The sequence below is a fragment of the Dasypus novemcinctus genome, chromosome 20 (genome assembly GCF_030445035.2).
Source record: "Dasypus novemcinctus isolate mDasNov1 chromosome 20, mDasNov1.1.hap2, whole genome shotgun sequence".
Classification (NCBI taxonomy): domain Eukaryota; kingdom Metazoa; phylum Chordata; class Mammalia; order Cingulata; family Dasypodidae; genus Dasypus; species Dasypus novemcinctus.
Window position 1 is genome coordinate 29,873,055 of NC_080692.1, and position 18,866 is coordinate 29,891,920.

At 35.9% G+C, this 18,866-nt stretch overlaps 1 protein-coding gene across 3 annotated transcripts in view; it reads right to left on the reverse strand.

Annotated features, from left to right (window-relative positions):
• Positions 1-4,259: 4,259 nt before the first annotated feature.
• The window catches only part of LOC101441521 (ovostatin-like), a 68,727-nt gene continuing 54,120 nt past the window's right edge, over positions 4,260-18,866 (reverse strand). The window contains exons 30-36 of one of the 3 annotated variants that reach the window (XM_058282754.2): positions 18,078-18,293; positions 15,689-15,813; positions 14,659-14,779; positions 14,053-14,121; positions 13,755-13,857; positions 11,543-11,591; positions 4,260-4,821 (exon numbers count right to left, since the gene is read on the reverse strand). In XM_058282754.2, coding sequence (XP_058138737.1) covers positions 4,818-4,821; positions 11,543-11,591; positions 13,755-13,857; positions 14,053-14,121; positions 14,659-14,779; positions 15,689-15,813; positions 18,078-18,293 — 687 coding nt within the window. In that variant the 3' untranslated portion in view covers positions 4,260-4,817. The remainder of the gene's footprint in view (positions 4,822-11,542; positions 11,592-13,754; positions 13,858-14,052; positions 14,122-14,658; positions 14,780-15,688; positions 15,814-18,077; positions 18,294-18,866) is intronic. The other 2 variants (XM_058282755.2, XM_058282753.2) reach the window with 2 other exon arrangements.

The following is an 18,866-nucleotide window of genomic DNA, read 5'->3' on the forward strand; positions in this document are numbered from 1 at the left end:
TCTTTCAAAACTCTCTTGAGAGACCAACCTGGCAAAGTAGTTTGAGGCTCATGATTCCTTACTACCATTTGTTTTTTTCTGTTCACTGGCATCTCCAACAGCATTTGAATGTCTTCTTCCATTTCACAGCTTTGTAAAACCTCTTTTGGAATTCATCTGCAACAACAGCTTTACCTGAAATTATTTAAAAAATTGCTGAAACCTGGAGCTTCCAGGTGAACATTATTTCACCAGAGCATTCCCTGTATTCAGCATGCAGTACAGCCCACTTCACTGATCATATTGATGGCAACAGTGGGTGCACTGGAGAACAAAGGTGTGAATGTCATTTTAACATTGAGAGACAGAGAGGGAGAGAAAGAGAGAGAGATTGCCACTCGGAATATGAGAGAAGCTAAGTGACACAAGGTGTTTGGGTCTCAGACTGAAAGAGTAGAAAGGATCTAAACTCATGAGCTCAATGAAGAAGGATATAGTATTGTCTTCAGCCTTTGATATTCTGCTACCTTAACCTGTATAGAAAGGCATTGGCAATGTCCAAGGTAAGTGTCAGAAGACAACACATAAAGAAGAGAAGAACAGAGGTTTTGATGAGAGAAGCAATGTTGATAAAGGCATACCTCTTTGGGAGATGTCCTCTTTCTGGAGTATGTTCAAAGGAAAGTCCAATGAATGGTTCTGAAAAAGACAGAGGAAGATTTGTGTTATAGTGAGGTCTTTGCGCCTAAGGGAGCAATTTTGTTTTTGTGGATGTGGTAGTGACTAAAACTGGACTTTTTGTGTGCCTTTTCTTTTTTTTTTTTGCTAAATATTGCTTCACAGAATATGAAGTGAAACTAAATCTAAGGTGAACCTTTCCTGCTTAAAAGGTGTGTAAGGGGTTTCAGTTAGAAGGTGTACATGCATTTAGGTCATTGAAACAAATTGGGGAAAGTTCCATGGCCTGTAGCTTTGCTTCAATGCCTTAGGGGTTTTGAACCCAATATTTATTTGGCCATGATCCTGACAAGCTCATTTATAAAATCCATATAGCTTCTTGTATTTTCACTGAATTGTCACAGGCATATTTTCAGTCATATGGAGTTTTCTAGAGCTCAGAGTGCTATTAGTTGATGAAGTAGTTTAAACCACTGGTATCTTCTTCATGAAACATTTACTCCATCTTAAGACTTCCCTGAACATGGAGTTACTAGCACTTTCAAGACTCGAAAGTGAATTTTTCTCCCAGCCCCTCAGTAATATTGTTTGCCCTTAAAGAATTCTACATGCTTGATAATAATTCTCTGCTATTCCAAATTTCCTTTATTTTGGGGAACATGAATGATAACTTACCTGGGATGACAAGGGCTCCACGTCTGAAATCAGAGAGAAAACTCACCAGGTGGATGAACTTCATAAGGAAAAGCAAATTAGATCAATGCAAATCAGGTGATTGGATCCCAGTGATCCCCCCAATCCCCCCTCCTGCAAGTAATCTAATAAAACTTCAGACACCTTAACCAAGAATATTCCTATTCTTATTTTCATTTGAATTAGCATAAAAAGTTTCTTGGTTATTATATAATCTCGGAGGATCACTCATATTTATCTAACACCTAAAATATAGGAAGACTGTAGTGGTGTCAAATAAAAGTAAATATAATTACATTGAAAGGATGACCAGAAATGAACTTTCCTATTAAAAAATAGAGCTTTCGTTTTAGTATTTGGATTTCAGAGAGAAATATAACTTTAGTATTGTAGTTAAACATGGTGGCACTAGGTGGTGGTTGCAAATTTTTTTACCAAACCCAATGTTTTTGGGTGACTTATATAGCTCAAGTGGTTGAGTGCCTGCGTCCCATGTATGAGGTCCTGGGGTTCATTCCCCTGTACCTCCTAAAAACAAACAAACAAACAAACAAACAACAAAGTATCTTTTTTTTTCACTCTGCTAAGTGAGTTTTTCTTTCTCAGTGCAACAGACATTATTTTTCTTGTAGAAGATTAGCTGAAGGTCCATCAGAGGACTACAGTTCAAATTGTATCTTCCATCCATGGTAGTCCTGAAAATTCCTGCCTTTGGAGAGAAGAGTAGGCTACCTCATGCCTGAGGATTGCTTGGACACTTGAAATTTTCCATCTTTAGGTAGAATATAAAACATTTCTAATTACAATAATGTCATTTTTTTTTGATATTGTATGTTGAATAGTGCTTACTATAGATTTGTAGAATACTGCAGCTGGTATTTGTTGTTTGATGCCATCAAATTTCTGTATCACTTAAAAGAAAGATTGAAACTGATTTGACCTGAGACTCCAAGGCCCTCCTGCACCATAATTTGAGAAAAGCATCAAATTATTTCCAACATCTTTTCTCTTCAAGCCTTTTTTTCCTAAGGTGTGTAACCTGGCTGCTCCTCAGCATCTCCTGGTTCCCGCCTTTCCCTTGTTGTGCAGTTGTCAGAGGACTGTGGTGGGGCTGACACTGAGTGGGGCAAGAAGCCCTTGGGGCAGTTAACCTAAGCAATACCCTCCTCCCTCTGTGATCAGGTCCAACGCTGGCCTAAAGATTGGGTTAATTCCATCAGTACAGGTCTAATGGGCTAACATTTTTTGATTTTAGCATTTATTTGGAACATAGCTTAGATATTCTCTAACCCTTCAGAATCAAAATATAATTATGGACAAGTTTAAAAATATTGCTAAGGATGAGCGATCTTAGAAAGAATCGTTCCTAATACAACGTTGTTTCAGGAAATCTTACTTAAATTGCATGATGGCTTTGTAATTTCACAGCGTGGTCTCTAATAAAAATATGTTATAAAATACATTATAAGCTGGCTAAAGAAAGAACGTTTAGGTGGCACAAGTATTTTTCAGTTCCAGTAACTAAGTTTAGGAATTGTATGCAATATTCAGGATGACAAAAGACAATGAATTGTAAGATTTACTTAAGCGGTATCTCTCTATGATATATGACTCCACTACGCTGTGGTTCACATAGCTACCCTCCTCAATACACACAGCAAATCAAGTCTTTCTGCTCAGAGTCTTGGTGCTCCAAGGAGGAAAAGATGTTTGTAGACATGACTGAGAGCCATATAGAGAAATTCAACCCCTTCCAGTTTGAAAAGTTGATTCAGTCCACGGATTTTATGTTTTTTTTTCCTTTCACTTTAGCCAACTTCCCTCTTCAGAAAGGAAAGTGAGGAGTTTGACCTACTAAGAGCCTTGGTACTTTGAAGCTACCTATAATTAAATAAAGAGGGAAAAGCCATCTGAGAAAGGATTGTGGGTTTGTGGCTTTTTGCACTTGCATTTTGCTGAAATTAATTAATAAAAGACCTATAGTTTTCAAGAGAGCCATAGTGGTACAGGTATTGCAGGTTCCTGTGTTTTTTCTTCATTCCCCGGCTTTGCATCTTTTTGCATGCTCTGTGGTCTCTGTGTCCCTTCACTGTGTGTTCTTCTGTGTCTGTATTTATTTTTATTTATCGCCCCCTCTCCTTGTGGCTTGTTTGCTATCTGTTCTCTGTGTCTGTTTGTTGCGCCCTCTTCTGCATTTTTTTGCTTGTCTCCCTTTTTGTTGTGTCGCCTTGCTGAGTCAGCTCTCCATGGCACTTGTGGGCTGGGCAGCACCCCGCAGCGCCTGGGCCAGGGGCTCTCCGCAGCGGGCGGGTGAGCCTGCCTTCACAAGGAGGCCCTGGGGCACGGACACTGTAGGCATAGATTTAAAATCTTTTCTAAATTATACATATATGTGGATGTATACAACAATAATATGCTAATGAATGTTTGATCTTATCATTAAATGAAGCATATTACATTTAATGATAATTAAATATTACCATTAAATAAATATTAAATAAATAAATATATTAAATAAATATATTAAATAAATATTACAGATACATTTTTCAAGAGATCCCCAAGCAATCATGTGTGTCTGTAGGTTTGGGTGTATTTGTTCCATGCCAGGTATATCCTTAGGAAGAAAATTTTATTTTGAAATAGAAGCTAAAATACATAAATTTTGGTCACGTTTAACTCCAAAAATAGTTCCCAAGGAAACTAAATTTGCTTTCATTTAATTATGAAATTTCTACATTTTCACTCTTCCTGAATATTTGGAATAAATACCAAAGCATATACCTGAACTAAATTATCAACATATTAGAATGGTCCACATCTAATTAAACCTTTTCATTATTTTTCATGAATTGATGTGATATGTTGTCTTCTTTAGGTTGCCTTGAAAGCAAATCTGAGGCAAGGAATTGGGTGCAAAGAATTTATTTTGTAGATGATCCAGGGAGCAGGAGTTGGGGAGCAGGGAGCTTGTGACATGGAAGGAAAGAGGCTAATTTAAGGACTAGTTATTATGAGGTTGCCTCCCTGAGAAACAGGGAGCTCCAGTCCAGGGGACTTCAGCAGAAGCTCTTGGAACGTGTCCTCAAATTCTCTGACCAAAGGCAAGAGGCAGGAGCATTGCTTACTCATTGGTTGAAGTTTGTCCCTGGGGGCCTTAAACCTGCTCTTCTCAGTTGCGTTTGCACACAGGTCAAGCTGCCTTCCAGGGCTCCAGGGAAGGTCAAGGGGAGAAAGCAAGAAGTCCTTGGTGGTCTACCCAAGCGGAGATGCTGTTGGTGGAAGATGAACTTGAACATCTGTCATCTAACTGTTCTGAATGCTTTTATTTGGTTGTAACTCTGGAAGTAGTTACTCAATATGTATCCCCGATCCAAGGTGTCTTCTTTTATGTCTCATTTCCCTTATCCTGGAATTAGGAGGTTTCAACAGACCTGCATGGTGAGTTATATTCTGCAACAGCAAATTCATCTGGAAGAGAAAAATTGTTATGAGAACAGTCTCACAATATTGTTCAAGAAATAGCAAGCATCTTTACTTCTTATGTCTGTTCAGAAACAAAATCTATGCTAAGTAATTTATGCTACTAAAACAGTTTCTCTGCACCACAACTTTTAAATATATTGATATTCCTCCAAATTACATTGCATGCATACATTTATAATCACTTTAAGTGTGTCGGGTATACGTATAATACATGTAAAACATGACAGGTTAGAGGTCTACATTATCACAAGTGCTGGAGAGACAGTGAAAACAATCAGTTAAGTCTTTGGCAACAGGTAAAGTTACACTTACCAAATGTTTGGGTACCCAAAGTTTGTAAGTTACTGTTAAGTAGTTAAGCACTTCCTTGTTTGGCTAAAATATTTATCACTATATCATAGATAGAACAGTCCTTTTTAAAATTTAAGATTGAGTCATTTATTGGCTGACATAATCTGACTTGAAAATTATTTTCATATTTCGGTTAATAAAATGATTAGATCTATATTCTAATTTATTAATATGCATAATATTTGAATCTAAGGAACGCAGAGTGCTACAGTTCAGGCAAGCCTCAATTACAAGTAAAGAGACACAATTTATCCTCCTTGCTCTTATTCATGTTGTGACGTAAGTGACTTTCAGCCTTGGTTAAAACAACAACACAACCCCAATAAAACATGGTTAAACAAAATAAAACAGAAACCCCAAATTACCTGACAAAATATCTCTTATCATTTAAATACACATATATATTATTCAAAAATTCCTTTATATTTGGCAATAAGTATAGATGATCACTAACTAGATAAAGATACAGATGTCTAAAGCAGTCTGCTGAAGGTGAGCAGCCAGAACAAGTTGATTCATCAGTCAGCCAGCCTCCAAACAAGGGCCTGCCAAGCCCCTGACCTTTGAGTGAGGCCACTCTAGGTAAGACAGCCAGTGGCCCCCAGTGGACCTCAGCCATGGGGGGATTTGGAGCAGAGCTCAGCCAAGCCAGTCCAGGCCAGCCAGCCTGGCCAGTCTATACTATTATGAGGAATAATAAATAATTGTGACTTTAAAAAAATAACCTTCCTCTAAATATTTTCACTAAGACATTTCTGTCATCTTCAATAGTACATAAATTTCTTTCTCTAATCAGATAAACACATAATGTCTGTCTTCTAATCAACGCTAATGCTTTAACAGCCTCTATGTCAACATTTGCAGCCCCTAGTTTTATGTTGCCTGAATCTGCAATTTATTTGCCTGAAACCACAACTTATGTAATGTACCAAAGATTTTGTTTCCAGTAATTAAACATTTTTGTGAAAACTCTGGTTATAAACAATCATGTTGATTGTGGGAAGATGGTGCTGGATTAACAGACAGAGCTCAATGCTTTCACAAAAACTTCAGTCAAAGAGCCAAAATCTATCTGAGGCACCTGTTTGGGGGGACAGCAGACCTGTATGGTGCTACACAACTCCCAGGAGGTGACAGACAGAGAGACAAGGAGGCTGAATGACAAATGTTAGTTACCAAGACCCTGCAGTGGATGGTAAGGGCTCCCCTCACCCACTCCCAAGGTATTAAGTTGGGGTAAAACCTAGGCTCACTGCAGCCAACTGAGAAGGGAACAGACACCATTCTGCCTGTCAGTGCTTTCAAGGGAAAAGGGAGGAAGAGTCAGGGGGCTTTTCTTCAGTGAACTCGACCAGCAGAGCCTGCTTTGAATCTCTGCTCTGGAGATTCAACACAGGAACACAGGAAAGCCAAGACAGGAATACCTCCACGGAAAGGTGTGCTGACAAGTGCCATCTCCTGTCTGATCTTGAAATGGCAGGGACAAAAATCTCAACTCTCTATCCTGTCCCTGGGAGAAAATCTGTGCACCATTCGTGAATTCCTGTTCCCATGTTGATAACTTAAGTCTGGCAATTTTAAAGATTTAGAACAAGTTGAAACAAATATCAAAGAAGAGCTGTGAAAAACAATAGGCAAGAGAGAAATTGGCCATCAGAGTAAATTCACCAATTCAGATGCCTAGACATCAGCAAAAACTTCCAAACCATACTAGGAAACAGGAGGAGATGGCCCGACCAAAGGAACTAACCAAATATCCTGAAGAGAGAGAGGATTTGAGACAAGTAAATGGTGATAATTACACAACTCTTCTAAAGCACTTCAAAGAATTTAAAGAAAATATGACTAAAGAAATGAAGGATATTAAGAAGACACTGGGAGAGCATAAAGAACAATTTGAAAGCCTGCAAAGAAAAGTAACAGATCTTACGGGAATGAGGGACACGATGATTGAGATTAAAAATACATTAGAGGGAAACAGACTTGGCCCAATGGAAAGGGCATCTGCCTACCACATAGGAGGTTCATAGTTCAAACCCCGGGCCTCCTTGACCCATGTGGAGCTGGCCCATGCAGAGTGCTGATGCGCCCAAGGAGTGGCGTGCCACGCAGGGGTGTCCCCCACGTAGGCCAGCCCCACGTGCAAGGAGTGTGCATTGTAAGGAGAGCCACCCAGTGTGAAAGAAAGTGCAGCCTGCCCAGGAATGGTGCCACATTCATGGAGAGCTGACCCAACAAAAAGAGATACAGATTCCCGCGGCTGCTGCTAAGGATAGAAGGGGTCACATAAAGAACACACAGCAAATGGACACAGAGAGCAGACAACGGGGGGGGGGGGGGGGAGGAGAATAAAAAAAATACATTAGAGGCACATAAAAGCAGATTTGAAATGCCTGAAGACAGAGTTAGTGATTTTGAAGAAAGAACATCCCAAATGGAAAAGACAGGAGAACAGAAAGAGAAAGGATGGAAATTATGGAACAGAGACTCTGGGAATTGAATGACAATGAGAAATGCACGAACATTTGTGTTATCCATGTCCTAGAAAGAGGAGAATGGAAAAAGGGCAGAAAGAATATTTGAGGACATAATGAATGAAAGCTTTCTAGTCCTTATGAAAGATATGGATATCAATATCCAAGAAGGACAACACACCCCAAACAATAAATCTAGATAGATCTACCCTTAGACACCTAGTATTCAGAATGACAAATATCAGACATAAAGAGAGGATTCTGAAAGCAGCAAGAGAAAAACAAAACATCACATACAAGGGATGATTGATAAGATTAAATGTGGGAAGCGGACTTGGCCCAGTGGTTAGTGCATCCGTCTACCACATGGGAGGTCCACGGTTCAAACCCCGGGCCTCCTTGACCCATGTGGAGCTGTCCCATGCGCAGTGGTGATGTGCACAAGGAGTGCCGTGCCACGCAGGGGTGTCTCTGCATAGGGGACCCACATGCGCAAGGAGTGCACCCTGTAAGGAGAGCCACTGAGCACGAAAGAAAGTTCAGCCTGCCCGGGAATGGCGCCACACACATGGAGAGCTGGCACAACTAGATGACGCAACAAAAAGAAACACAGATTCCAGTGCCGCTGACAACAACAAAAGTGGACAAAGAAAAATATGTAGCAAATAGACACAGAGAAACACAACTGGGGCAGGGAGGAGGGTGGAAATAAATTAATAAATCTTTTAAAAAAGAGATTAAATGTGACCTCTTATTAGAAACCATGGAGGCAAGAGGAAAGTGGTATGATGTATTTAAGATTCTGAAAGAAAAAAACTGTCAGCCAAGAATTCTGTATCCAGCCAAACTATCCTTCAAAAGTGAAGGTAAGTTCAAAGTCTTCACAGACAAACAAAAACTGATAGAGTAAGTTTCCAAAAGACCACAATTATAAGAGAAATCGAAGGGTGTGCTGCTGCCTGAAAGGAAAAGAAACAAGGGCAAGAGTTTTGGAGAAAAGTTTTGAAATGAAGATTATTAGGAAGGGTAAACTAAAGGTTAAGAAGACAGATAATAGAACAGTTTGACAACAGAGAACCAAAGGACTAAACGGATGAAGTAAGTAATGCCCTTTACAGTAATAATATTGACTGTTAATGGACTGAACTCTAATCAAAATGCATATGACTGAATGGATAAAAAAATATGAACTGTGTACATGTTACCTACAAGACACCCACCTCTGATGTAGGGACACAACCAGGTTAAAAGTGAAAGGTTGGAAAAAGATATTCCATGCAAATAGTAACCAAAAAAGAGCTGGACTAGCATACTAATATTGGACAATATAGATTTCAAATGCAAAACTGTCATAAGGGATGAATAGGTCATTACATATTAGTAAAAGGGGCTATTCATCAAGGAGAAATAAGTATGCTAAATATTTGTGCACCTAACCTGAATGCCCCAAGATATGTGAAGCACACGCTGGCAAACTGAAGGGAGAAATAGCTGTCTCTACAATAATAGTTGGAGACTTCAATACACCACTCTTAGTAACGGATAGAACATCTGGACATAGGATTAAAAAAAGAATACTTGAATAATATGATAACTGAGCTAAACCTAGCAGACATCTATAGAGCATTGCACCCCAAAACAGCAGGATGTACTTTCTTTACAAATGCTCTCCAAGATAGACCATATGTTGGGTCACATGAAAAGTCTCAATAAAAAAATATAGAAAGATTGAAATTATATAAAACACTTTTTTGATCCTAACAAAATGAAGCTGGAAATCAATAATGGCTAGAAAAAGGGAAAATTCATAAATATATGAGATTAAACAACTCTTAAACATTAGTGGGACAAAGAAGAAATTGCAAGACAATTTAGTAAATATCGAGACAAATGAAAATGAGAACACAATATATCAAAACCTATGGAACACTGCAAAGATAGTTGAGAGGAATATTTATAGCCTTCAATGTTTACATTCAAAAAGAAGAAAGAGCTAAAATTGATGATCTAACTGTACACCTAGAAAAACTAGAAAAAGAACAGCAAACTAACATCAAACCAAGGTGAACGAAAGAAATAGTAAAGATCAGAGCAGAAATAAATGAAATTGAGAACAAAAAACAATATAGAGAATCAAAAAACTGAAAGTTAGTTCTTTGAAAAGATCAACAAAATCGAGAAAACTTTATCTAGCTGACAAAGAAACAAAGAGAGAAGAAAGAAAGAAATAAAATCAGATATGTGAGGTACGTCCTTACCCAGGACCCCACTGAAATAAGATAGATCATAGGTGGATAGTATGAACAACTGAATGTCAAGAAACTAGATGATGTAGAGAAGATGGACAAATTCCAAGAAAAACAAACCATTTACACTGGTCCTAGAAAAAAAAGAAGACCTTGACAAACCAATCACAAATGAAGAGAATGAAACAGTCATCAAAAAACACCCAAAGATGAAAAGTCCAGGAGCAGATATTTTCAGAGATGAATTTTACCAATCACTGAAAGACAATCTAATAACTATATTGCTCAAGCTCTTCCAAAAAATTGAACTAGAAAAAACACTACCAAACTCATTCTGTGAAGCCAACATCACCCTAATATCAAAACCAGATAAAGATACTCCAAAAAAAGAGAGAAAATTACAGATCAATATCTCTAATGAATATAGGTACAAAAATCCTCAAGAAAATACTTAGAAACAGAATCCAAAAGCACATTAAAAGAATTATACACTATGATCAAGTGGATTTTATTAAATATGCAATAGTGGTTCTACACAAGAAAATCAATTTTTGTAAAAAATAACATGGATAAATTGAAGAATAAAAATCACATGATCCTCTCAATTGATGCAGGCATGGCATTTGACAAAATACAGCATCCATTCTTGATAAAAGCATTGCAAAAGTTAGGAAAAGAAGAATGTTTTCTCAATGTGACAAAGTGTATATATGAAAACCCTACAGCTAGCTTTGTATTCAATGGTGAAAGACTGAAAGTTTTCCCACTGAGATCAGGAAGAGAACAAGGATGTCCACTATCACCATTGTTATTCAATATTGTGCCAGAGGTTCTAGCTAGAGCAATTAGGCTAGATAAAGAAATAAAACAGGAAAGGAAGAAGTAAAACTTACACTATTTGGTGATGATATGATCCTATATCTAGAATCTCCTGAAAAATCCCCAAGAAACTTACCAGAACTAATAGATGAGTTCAACAAAGTGGCAAAATACAAGATTAATACACTAAAGTCAATAGTATTTCTATACACTACTGATGTGCAATCTGAGGAGAAAATCAGAAAAAAAAGTCAAATTTTAGGAATAAACTTCACCAAGGACATAAAGGACCTGTATTCAGAAACCTACAAAACATTGATAAAAGTAACTGAATAGAACTTCAATAAATGGAAGGATATTAAGTGTCACAGATTGGAGGACCTAATATCATTCAGATGTCTATTCTATCCAAATTGATTTACAAATTCAATGCAATTCCAATAAAAATCCCAACAATCTTTTAGGCAGAAGTGGAAAAGTCATTTATCAAATTTATTTTGAAGGGTAGGGTCTCCGAATAGCCAAAAGGATCTTAGAAAAAAACAAAGTCGGAGAACTCTCACTTATCGATTTTAAAGTATATTACTTAGTTGCAGTGGTAAAAACAGCATGATACTAGCATAAAGACAGACATAGTGTCTAATGGAATGGAATTGAAAACTCAGAAATAGAACCTCACATCTATGATCAATTGATTTTTGACAAGGATGTCAAGCCTTCCCAGCTGAGCCAGAACAGTCCATTCAACAAATGGTGCTGGGAGAACTGGATGTCCATATCCAGAAGAAAGAAAGAAAGAAGACTTATATCTCATACCTTATACAAAAATTAACTCCAAATGGATCAAACGGTAGCCATAAAACTCCTGGAAGAAAATGTAGGAAAATATCTTCATGATCTTGAGGTAGGCAGTAGTTTCTTAAACCTTATACCCAAAGCATGAGCAACAAAAGAAAAAACAGTTAAATGTGACCTCCTCAAAATTCAATACTTTTGTACTCCAAAGGACTTTGTCCAAAGATGAAAAGGCAGCTGAGTTAATGGGAGGAAATATTTGGAAATCACATATCCGATAAGGGTTTAATATCCATAGTATACAAAGAGATCAGACAACTTAACAATAAAAAGACAAACCACCCAATTAGAAAATGGGCAAAAGACTTGAAAACACGAGAGTCCAAAGAAGAAATACAAATGGCAATGAAACACAGGAAGGGACGTGGACTTGGCCCAATGGATAGGGTGTCCGCCTACCACATGGGAGGTCCGTGTTTCAAACCCTGGGCCTTCTTGACCCATGTGGAGCTGGCCCATGCGCAGTGCTGATGCGTGCAAGGAGTACTGTGCCACACAGGGTGTCCCCGCATAGGGGAACCCCATGAGCAAGGAGTGTTCCCCAGAGGGAGGGCCGCACAGTGCGAGAGAAAGTTCAGCCTGCCCAGGAATAGTGCTGCACACAAGGAGAGCTGACACAACAAGATGACTCAACAAAAAGAAACACAGATTCCCGGTGCTGCTGATAAGGATAGGAGCAGTCACAGAAGGAACACACAGCGAATGGACACAGAGAGCAGACAACTGGGGTGGGTGGGAGGGGGGAAGGGGAGAGAAATAAATAAATAATCTTTAAAAAAAAAGAAATACATGAAAAAATGTTGAACATAGCTAATGATTAGGGAAATGCAAATGAAACCTACAATGAGATATAATTTTACACGTATTAGACTGGCCACTATTAAAAAATTGAAAAACTAAATATCGGAGAGGATGTGAAGAGATAGAAATGCTTATTTAATTTTGGTGGGAATGTAGAATGGTACAAACACTGTGGAGGCCTGTTTGGCAATTCCTAAGGAAGGTAAATATAGACTAGCCATGGGACCTGGTAATACCATTGCTAGGAATATACCCGGAAGAACTGAGAGCAGAGACACGAACAGACATCTGCACACCGATGTTAACAGCAGCATTATTCATGATTGCCAAGAGCTGGGAAACAACTCAAGTGTCCATCAACTGATAAATGGATAAACAAATTGTGGGGTATATACACAATAGAATATTATGCTGTGATAAGAAGAAATGAAGGCATGAAACATATGACAACATGGATGAACCTGGAAGACATTATGTTGAGTGAAGCAAGCCAGACACAGAAGAACAAATACTGTATGATTGTGCTATTATGATATAAATACATTGTGTAAATTCATGGAGTTAATAATTACAATATAGATCACCAGAAGATGGAAGGAAGGTGGAGAATGGAAGGCTAGGGGTTAATCTGTGCAGAATTGGTAAAAAGGTGCTTTGTATGTCTTTGGAAATGAATAGAAATGGTTAAAGCATATCATAATGTTTGTAGCTAGTGTGGGTATGACAGTGGTTGACAGGAAAAGTCCAAGTTTATGTATATTACTAAAAGCAAAGCTAAAAAGTAACAGGGACTTTATGTAAAACACGAAAAAACCCATGTCAATTTACAAATGTTAATCTTTAGGCAGAATGTATGATAAAATAATTTCTGGCTAATGCAAATTGGAGTAAACATGGTACTTTAAGAACTGACTGTTCATAAAATAGTTTCATAGATACCATGTTCCTACTTCAAAATAAATTTATCTTGCCATATTAACTTAACATAGCTACAATCTCAAAATTATAAGTACATCTAGTATTATCTTGTAAATTTTAGCAAATGCAAGTCAAACTGACAGTACTATTTGTCTTGAAAATAAACATTACCTCTACAGACTCAAAAAAAAAAATCATATCAATTGTGCCCCTATCTATAGACCTGGTTGTGCCTATATAGAGAGATACAAATCTCAAATATTGTTTGCTGTTAACATTCTGAAACATTTTGGGTTAGATGGCACTAACAGTTAAAAGATGCTAAATAAGGGAAGAAGATTTCAGAAATAGAAATTGTAGCAACAGCAGAGAAAATGAAAATTGGTGTGTATATATATATGTTTCATTTAATGTAGGATATAAACAGAACACAAAAATTAAAGAAAACACTTACCAGTTTCATAGTAATCATAGAGTTGAATGGATGCTGGCTTGATGTTAGATACAAGTACTTCTTGTTGAATGGAAAATGAAAATTGAATTGTCTTTTGAGTAACCTGGAAAAAAACCCAATATTGTTAGGCATATTGAAATTTAGTTCCTTAATTTCTCTCCATTTCAAATATTCAGAATTATTTTAATAGTGCTCTTTTGACATTTGTGTCCTTAAGAAAAATTTTAAAAACCAAACAATCCCACAGTGTACCTCTGGCATAAACACTGACAATAAACAAATTATGAGATAAACTTACATTCTCCAGATAGAAATAGACATGAGGGCTTTTGATTTCTACATCTTGCATTTTGACATTTACTTGACCCTAAAAATGAGGAGAAAAAAAATTGTGCTTTAAATACAGGGAACCTGTAATACAAATATCTATTCAAAAATATCCAATTTGGTGGTTTTCTTGCTTCCTTTATAAATACCAGCATTGCTTCCAGATAACCTCGGAAATAAATATTAATCTTTGAAACTCATTTATTTAACATTTTTGAGAGATCTGTCTGTAGAATATTAGCTACTAAATTTTCAATAAATAGAATAGAATAGAATAATAATAACTGAACACCAAGTCATCTACTTGTTTTATTTTTTGATGATTTCTTATATTGTATTAATAATGTAAGAATATAACTTTGAAAAACTCAAACAATGTTGTACTATTAAATATGAGATTGAAATTTCATTTCTTGAAAATAGAGATTGAAATTGGAGACTGAAATTCCATTTCTTGAAAGTAGAAAATGTGTCTTTTTTTTTTTTTTTACCAGCTTGTGCTCAATGCATAACGCAGGACCTAACACATAACAGTTATCTGTGAAAATTATTTAATTAAAATCATGTAATTATTTACCTGCTCAATAGATGATATTTCAGGGACAAAGCCCGAAAGCATCTTCACATCCATGACTGCCATGTGGGAAGTTTTGTGCTTTCCATAATAACTTTTTTTAAAAAGTACAAAATATAAAATACTGATAAACTTTAGATATTATTTAGAAAACCAAATCACCAACAAAAAATACATTTGCATGCAAAACTCTTCAATGAGTTATAGTACAAACTTGAACAGGGTTTTGTGTTTTGCCATATTCCCAAAGCTAAATTGAGTAAATGACATCTGTATAATGGAAATAAAACATAAAAGCATATCAAGCAGAGATTCCAACTTGTGCTTTTGACTTTTATTTCTGTGTATTTTTATGATCCCTAGAATCTCAAATTTCCGTGAAAAGCAATGGCTTTAATCAATTAAATTTTCTTTATAACGATTAAAAAACATAACTATTTTTACCAAATAAGACAATTTATAGGCATTATTAATTGTGAGTCAATGAACAATGTTTGGACCAAAGCAAAGGCAAAATTCAGTTTTGTTAGCTATTACTTGTCCATTTTATTATAAACTATATAGTGTTTCTTGTAGTGAGACTGGAATAATCTCATAATAACCTGAAATTAATGGTCCTCCAAAATGAAGCAACATAAATTTCAATCCATTCCTAACTGAACCCAGAGTGTTGAACCTGACTGATATTCTTGGTTTGGATCCTTGATTTCCAGAATGAAGAGGCAGCAATATGTTGTTTCCTGAAGTAGGAATGTAAGGGAAATGTACGTCTTGAGGAATTTGTAGAATTTGTTTTTCCTATAGTCTCCTTCTTTCCTTCCTATTTCATATTTTGAATTCACATTTTTTTCTACCCAGTGTTCCCCTTGGGCAATTTAAGTACCATGAAATGTATATCCCCAGGGAATCAAGACAGGACAACCTCTTACAGAAAATGGTTCGGATGTGGTTTCATAATGCAGCAAAGAGAGTCACTAGGATACCTGCTTTAGAGATAGAGACATGTCTAAGCTAAGAAAAAAAAAAAAATTACCTGGCTGAAATAATAAGGTCAAACTTTGTATCAGATAATCCCCTGCAGATAGCATTGGCTGTCTTCACAGAAAGAGAAAACCCAGATGACTTCCTGGGGAGCATGATGTTATATTTCAGAGATGACTAGAATCAATACAAAATATATTCTTTATTAGCCACAAGATTACTTTTAAATTTATTACCTGCACATAAACATTTCAACTGAAACTAAAAGTCAAATTTGACTTCTGTGTTTCCTATTTTCTATACCATTAGCAACAATAGTAATAATAGCTGACACTAACTGAGCACATACAATGCACTTATTTTTAAGTGCTTTTTATGTAATAACTCATTTAATCTTTCCAACATCCCTGTGATGTAGATACTATTTATAGCCACTATTTTACAGGAAAGGCACCCAGGTACAGAGAGGTGAAGAACTTTCAAAGGTAAAATAACTTGTCAAATCTCATATAGTAAAAAAATAACAAAGCAAGAGTACACCCATATAGTCTCTTGGATAATTACAATTACCTAATTTTCACTGTAAGAAATGATAAAATTACTATAGTTCATGTTAGTGCTGCAAGAATCAAGATGAATAGCATGATTGCAATAAAATAACGAAAGGGAAATTGTAGACTCTAAATCCAGAATAATGCAAATAAGTGTGGTTAAAGATTTAACTTGAACTAATCACCCCACTTCTAGAAATATGGCCTGAAGGTATCCCTGTCCATTTATGCAATAATCTGTGCACACCATTATTCATTATAGCACTATGTAATGGCCAAATTATATACAGTGCAAATGTCCATCAATATTTGACTAATTATACATATAGTGTATATTAAATATTTATCTTGAATGCTAACATAGGTATAAAAACAGATGAGAAATAAGAAAACTATAAGATTAATACTAGTGTACATTTACAAAAACAAACATTGGAAGAAGAAACCAAAACTTCAAAAAATGAAAACCAAGTAAATATTTTACATATTCAAAATATTGTCATATCTAAATAAAAAAACAAACCCTGAAATTAAAGAGAAAAATGAAATGAATAAACCTAACTATATCACATTTCAATATAATCACACAAAGGAAAGTATAGAATAAGAATATAGTTATTTGACTATATATCTTTAGGGGTCTGTATTCTAAAATAAAAAATGTATCTTAAAATTCAGCAGTTCCATTTCATTCACTAGTTCCATTTAATAGTAACATTGCTTTGTTATTTTAAAACCATTTTCTCTATATTTTAGGCTAAGCAAATAAATTTTGTGTTAATATCTTTATAATTTTTAAAAAACTGTGTATAAGAAACGAGATACAAGGACTTAGTCAAATACTATAGTATTAAATTTGAGTCGGACTATTTGTAAGAACTCAAAAATTTTAAAACTTCCCGAACTCTGCCCCAGGGCAAAAACCTATTAGCCTCTCCGTAGTAAAAGGAACACCATCACCAGGCTTCAGTGAAAAATACCATACTTCCCTGAAAAGATGAGGACTCCTTGGCAAAATATGATTCCAGGTCTAGGACAGGTAAAGTGCAAGATGGAACCAGTCCTATCCCTTTTTTCCCAGAGAGAAAGAAGCATCCAAAGATGAATGCTATGTTAAAAGATCATTAATGGCATACTAAAATTTCTCAGTGAAAATTGCTGTAGACTCCATATTTGCATGGTTCGATGGATCACTTCATATATTAATTGCTAGTGGCAATGGCTGAAAACAGCACCATAATTGAAGAACCATGGCTGTCACCACCTAAATCCAATGATCAAATCTGACTAAAAGTCAGGTGCCAGGCGATGTGATGAAATAGGAATATAGGTCTAACTTTCAGTTTTAAGAATATTATATAGGGAATGGACAACAAATTAAATGGCACTAAAAAGAAAACAATTTGTTAATTCCAGAATGAGGAACATCCTAAGACAACTGGCCTGAAGTCTTCAAAGTTGATGCTATAACAAATTAACAGACAAACAAAAACAAACAACAAATGGATAGGACTCTTAGTTTAAAGAAACTTACAAAGCTTAAAAAGCATAACAACAAATTGTAAAGCATGGTCCTTGATTAAATTGTGGTTTGAAGGAAACAACTATAAAATATATTTGGGGGCAGAAGGTTGACAATAAAATTATATTATAAAACTATTGTTAATTTTTGTTAGGTGTGATACTGACATTGCAGTTACACGATGGACTGTTCTTTTTGGGGAAGGTGCACTATGATATATTTAGGAGCACCATGATGTCTTAAATTTACTTTAAAATTCACCCCCCCCCCCAGAAAAAAAATGGTAAAGCAAAAATTGCAAAGTGTGAACATATTCATTATATTTTATTTCTAATTTTTGATGCTAGGATAAAAAAGTCCTGATTTACCTGTACGTATACACAGCCTTTGCCGCTCACTTCCACAGTATATCTCCCCTCAGTTGTTGGTAACGGAATCTGTTGTAGCAGCAAACGGTTCCTGTCATTCACTCTGAAGCTCTTACTGAATGTTTGGTCCTTGAAAATCCTCACTGAATTTTGTCTATTTTTAGTGAAGGTGAGGCTTTCGTACTGGGTCAAAGCTTGGAAAGCCACAGCGGTATCCTGAAATAATAATGTCATAAATTTTATTAGAATATACTACGTGATTTAGAAATCTTAAGCTCCATATAGCTGTGAATTGCTTAAAAATGATTTAAAATGCAATAACCATTCTTTTATGAACTACTGTGTCTTGAGCACTGCATAATTTATTGAAAATAAATGGGATTTATGACATTTTCATTTGTAAGATCGACTCTTTAAATTTACGAGAAAACTTAATCTAACAGAATAAAATGTGAGAAGAGCCAAGGAAATTTTTAAATTGCCTACTGAGTCAGGCTTTGTTCTACTAGGTATTAAAGCACACAACAAAGCGAAGGGATCACTGAGAAAGAACAGAAAGCTGAAAAAGACACCAAAATTTGTATCTTTTTATTAGACAATAAGAGAGGCATTTCATATCATTGAGGAAATTATTAATTAAATTATATTGAGACAACTGGCTGATTATTTTCAAAAAATCAAGTTGCATATCTACAACACCTCTGTATAAAAATACATTGTAGGTTATTAATTGAAAAGTTATACATTTATCCATAATAGTATATGAAAGTATGGCTATATATTTATATA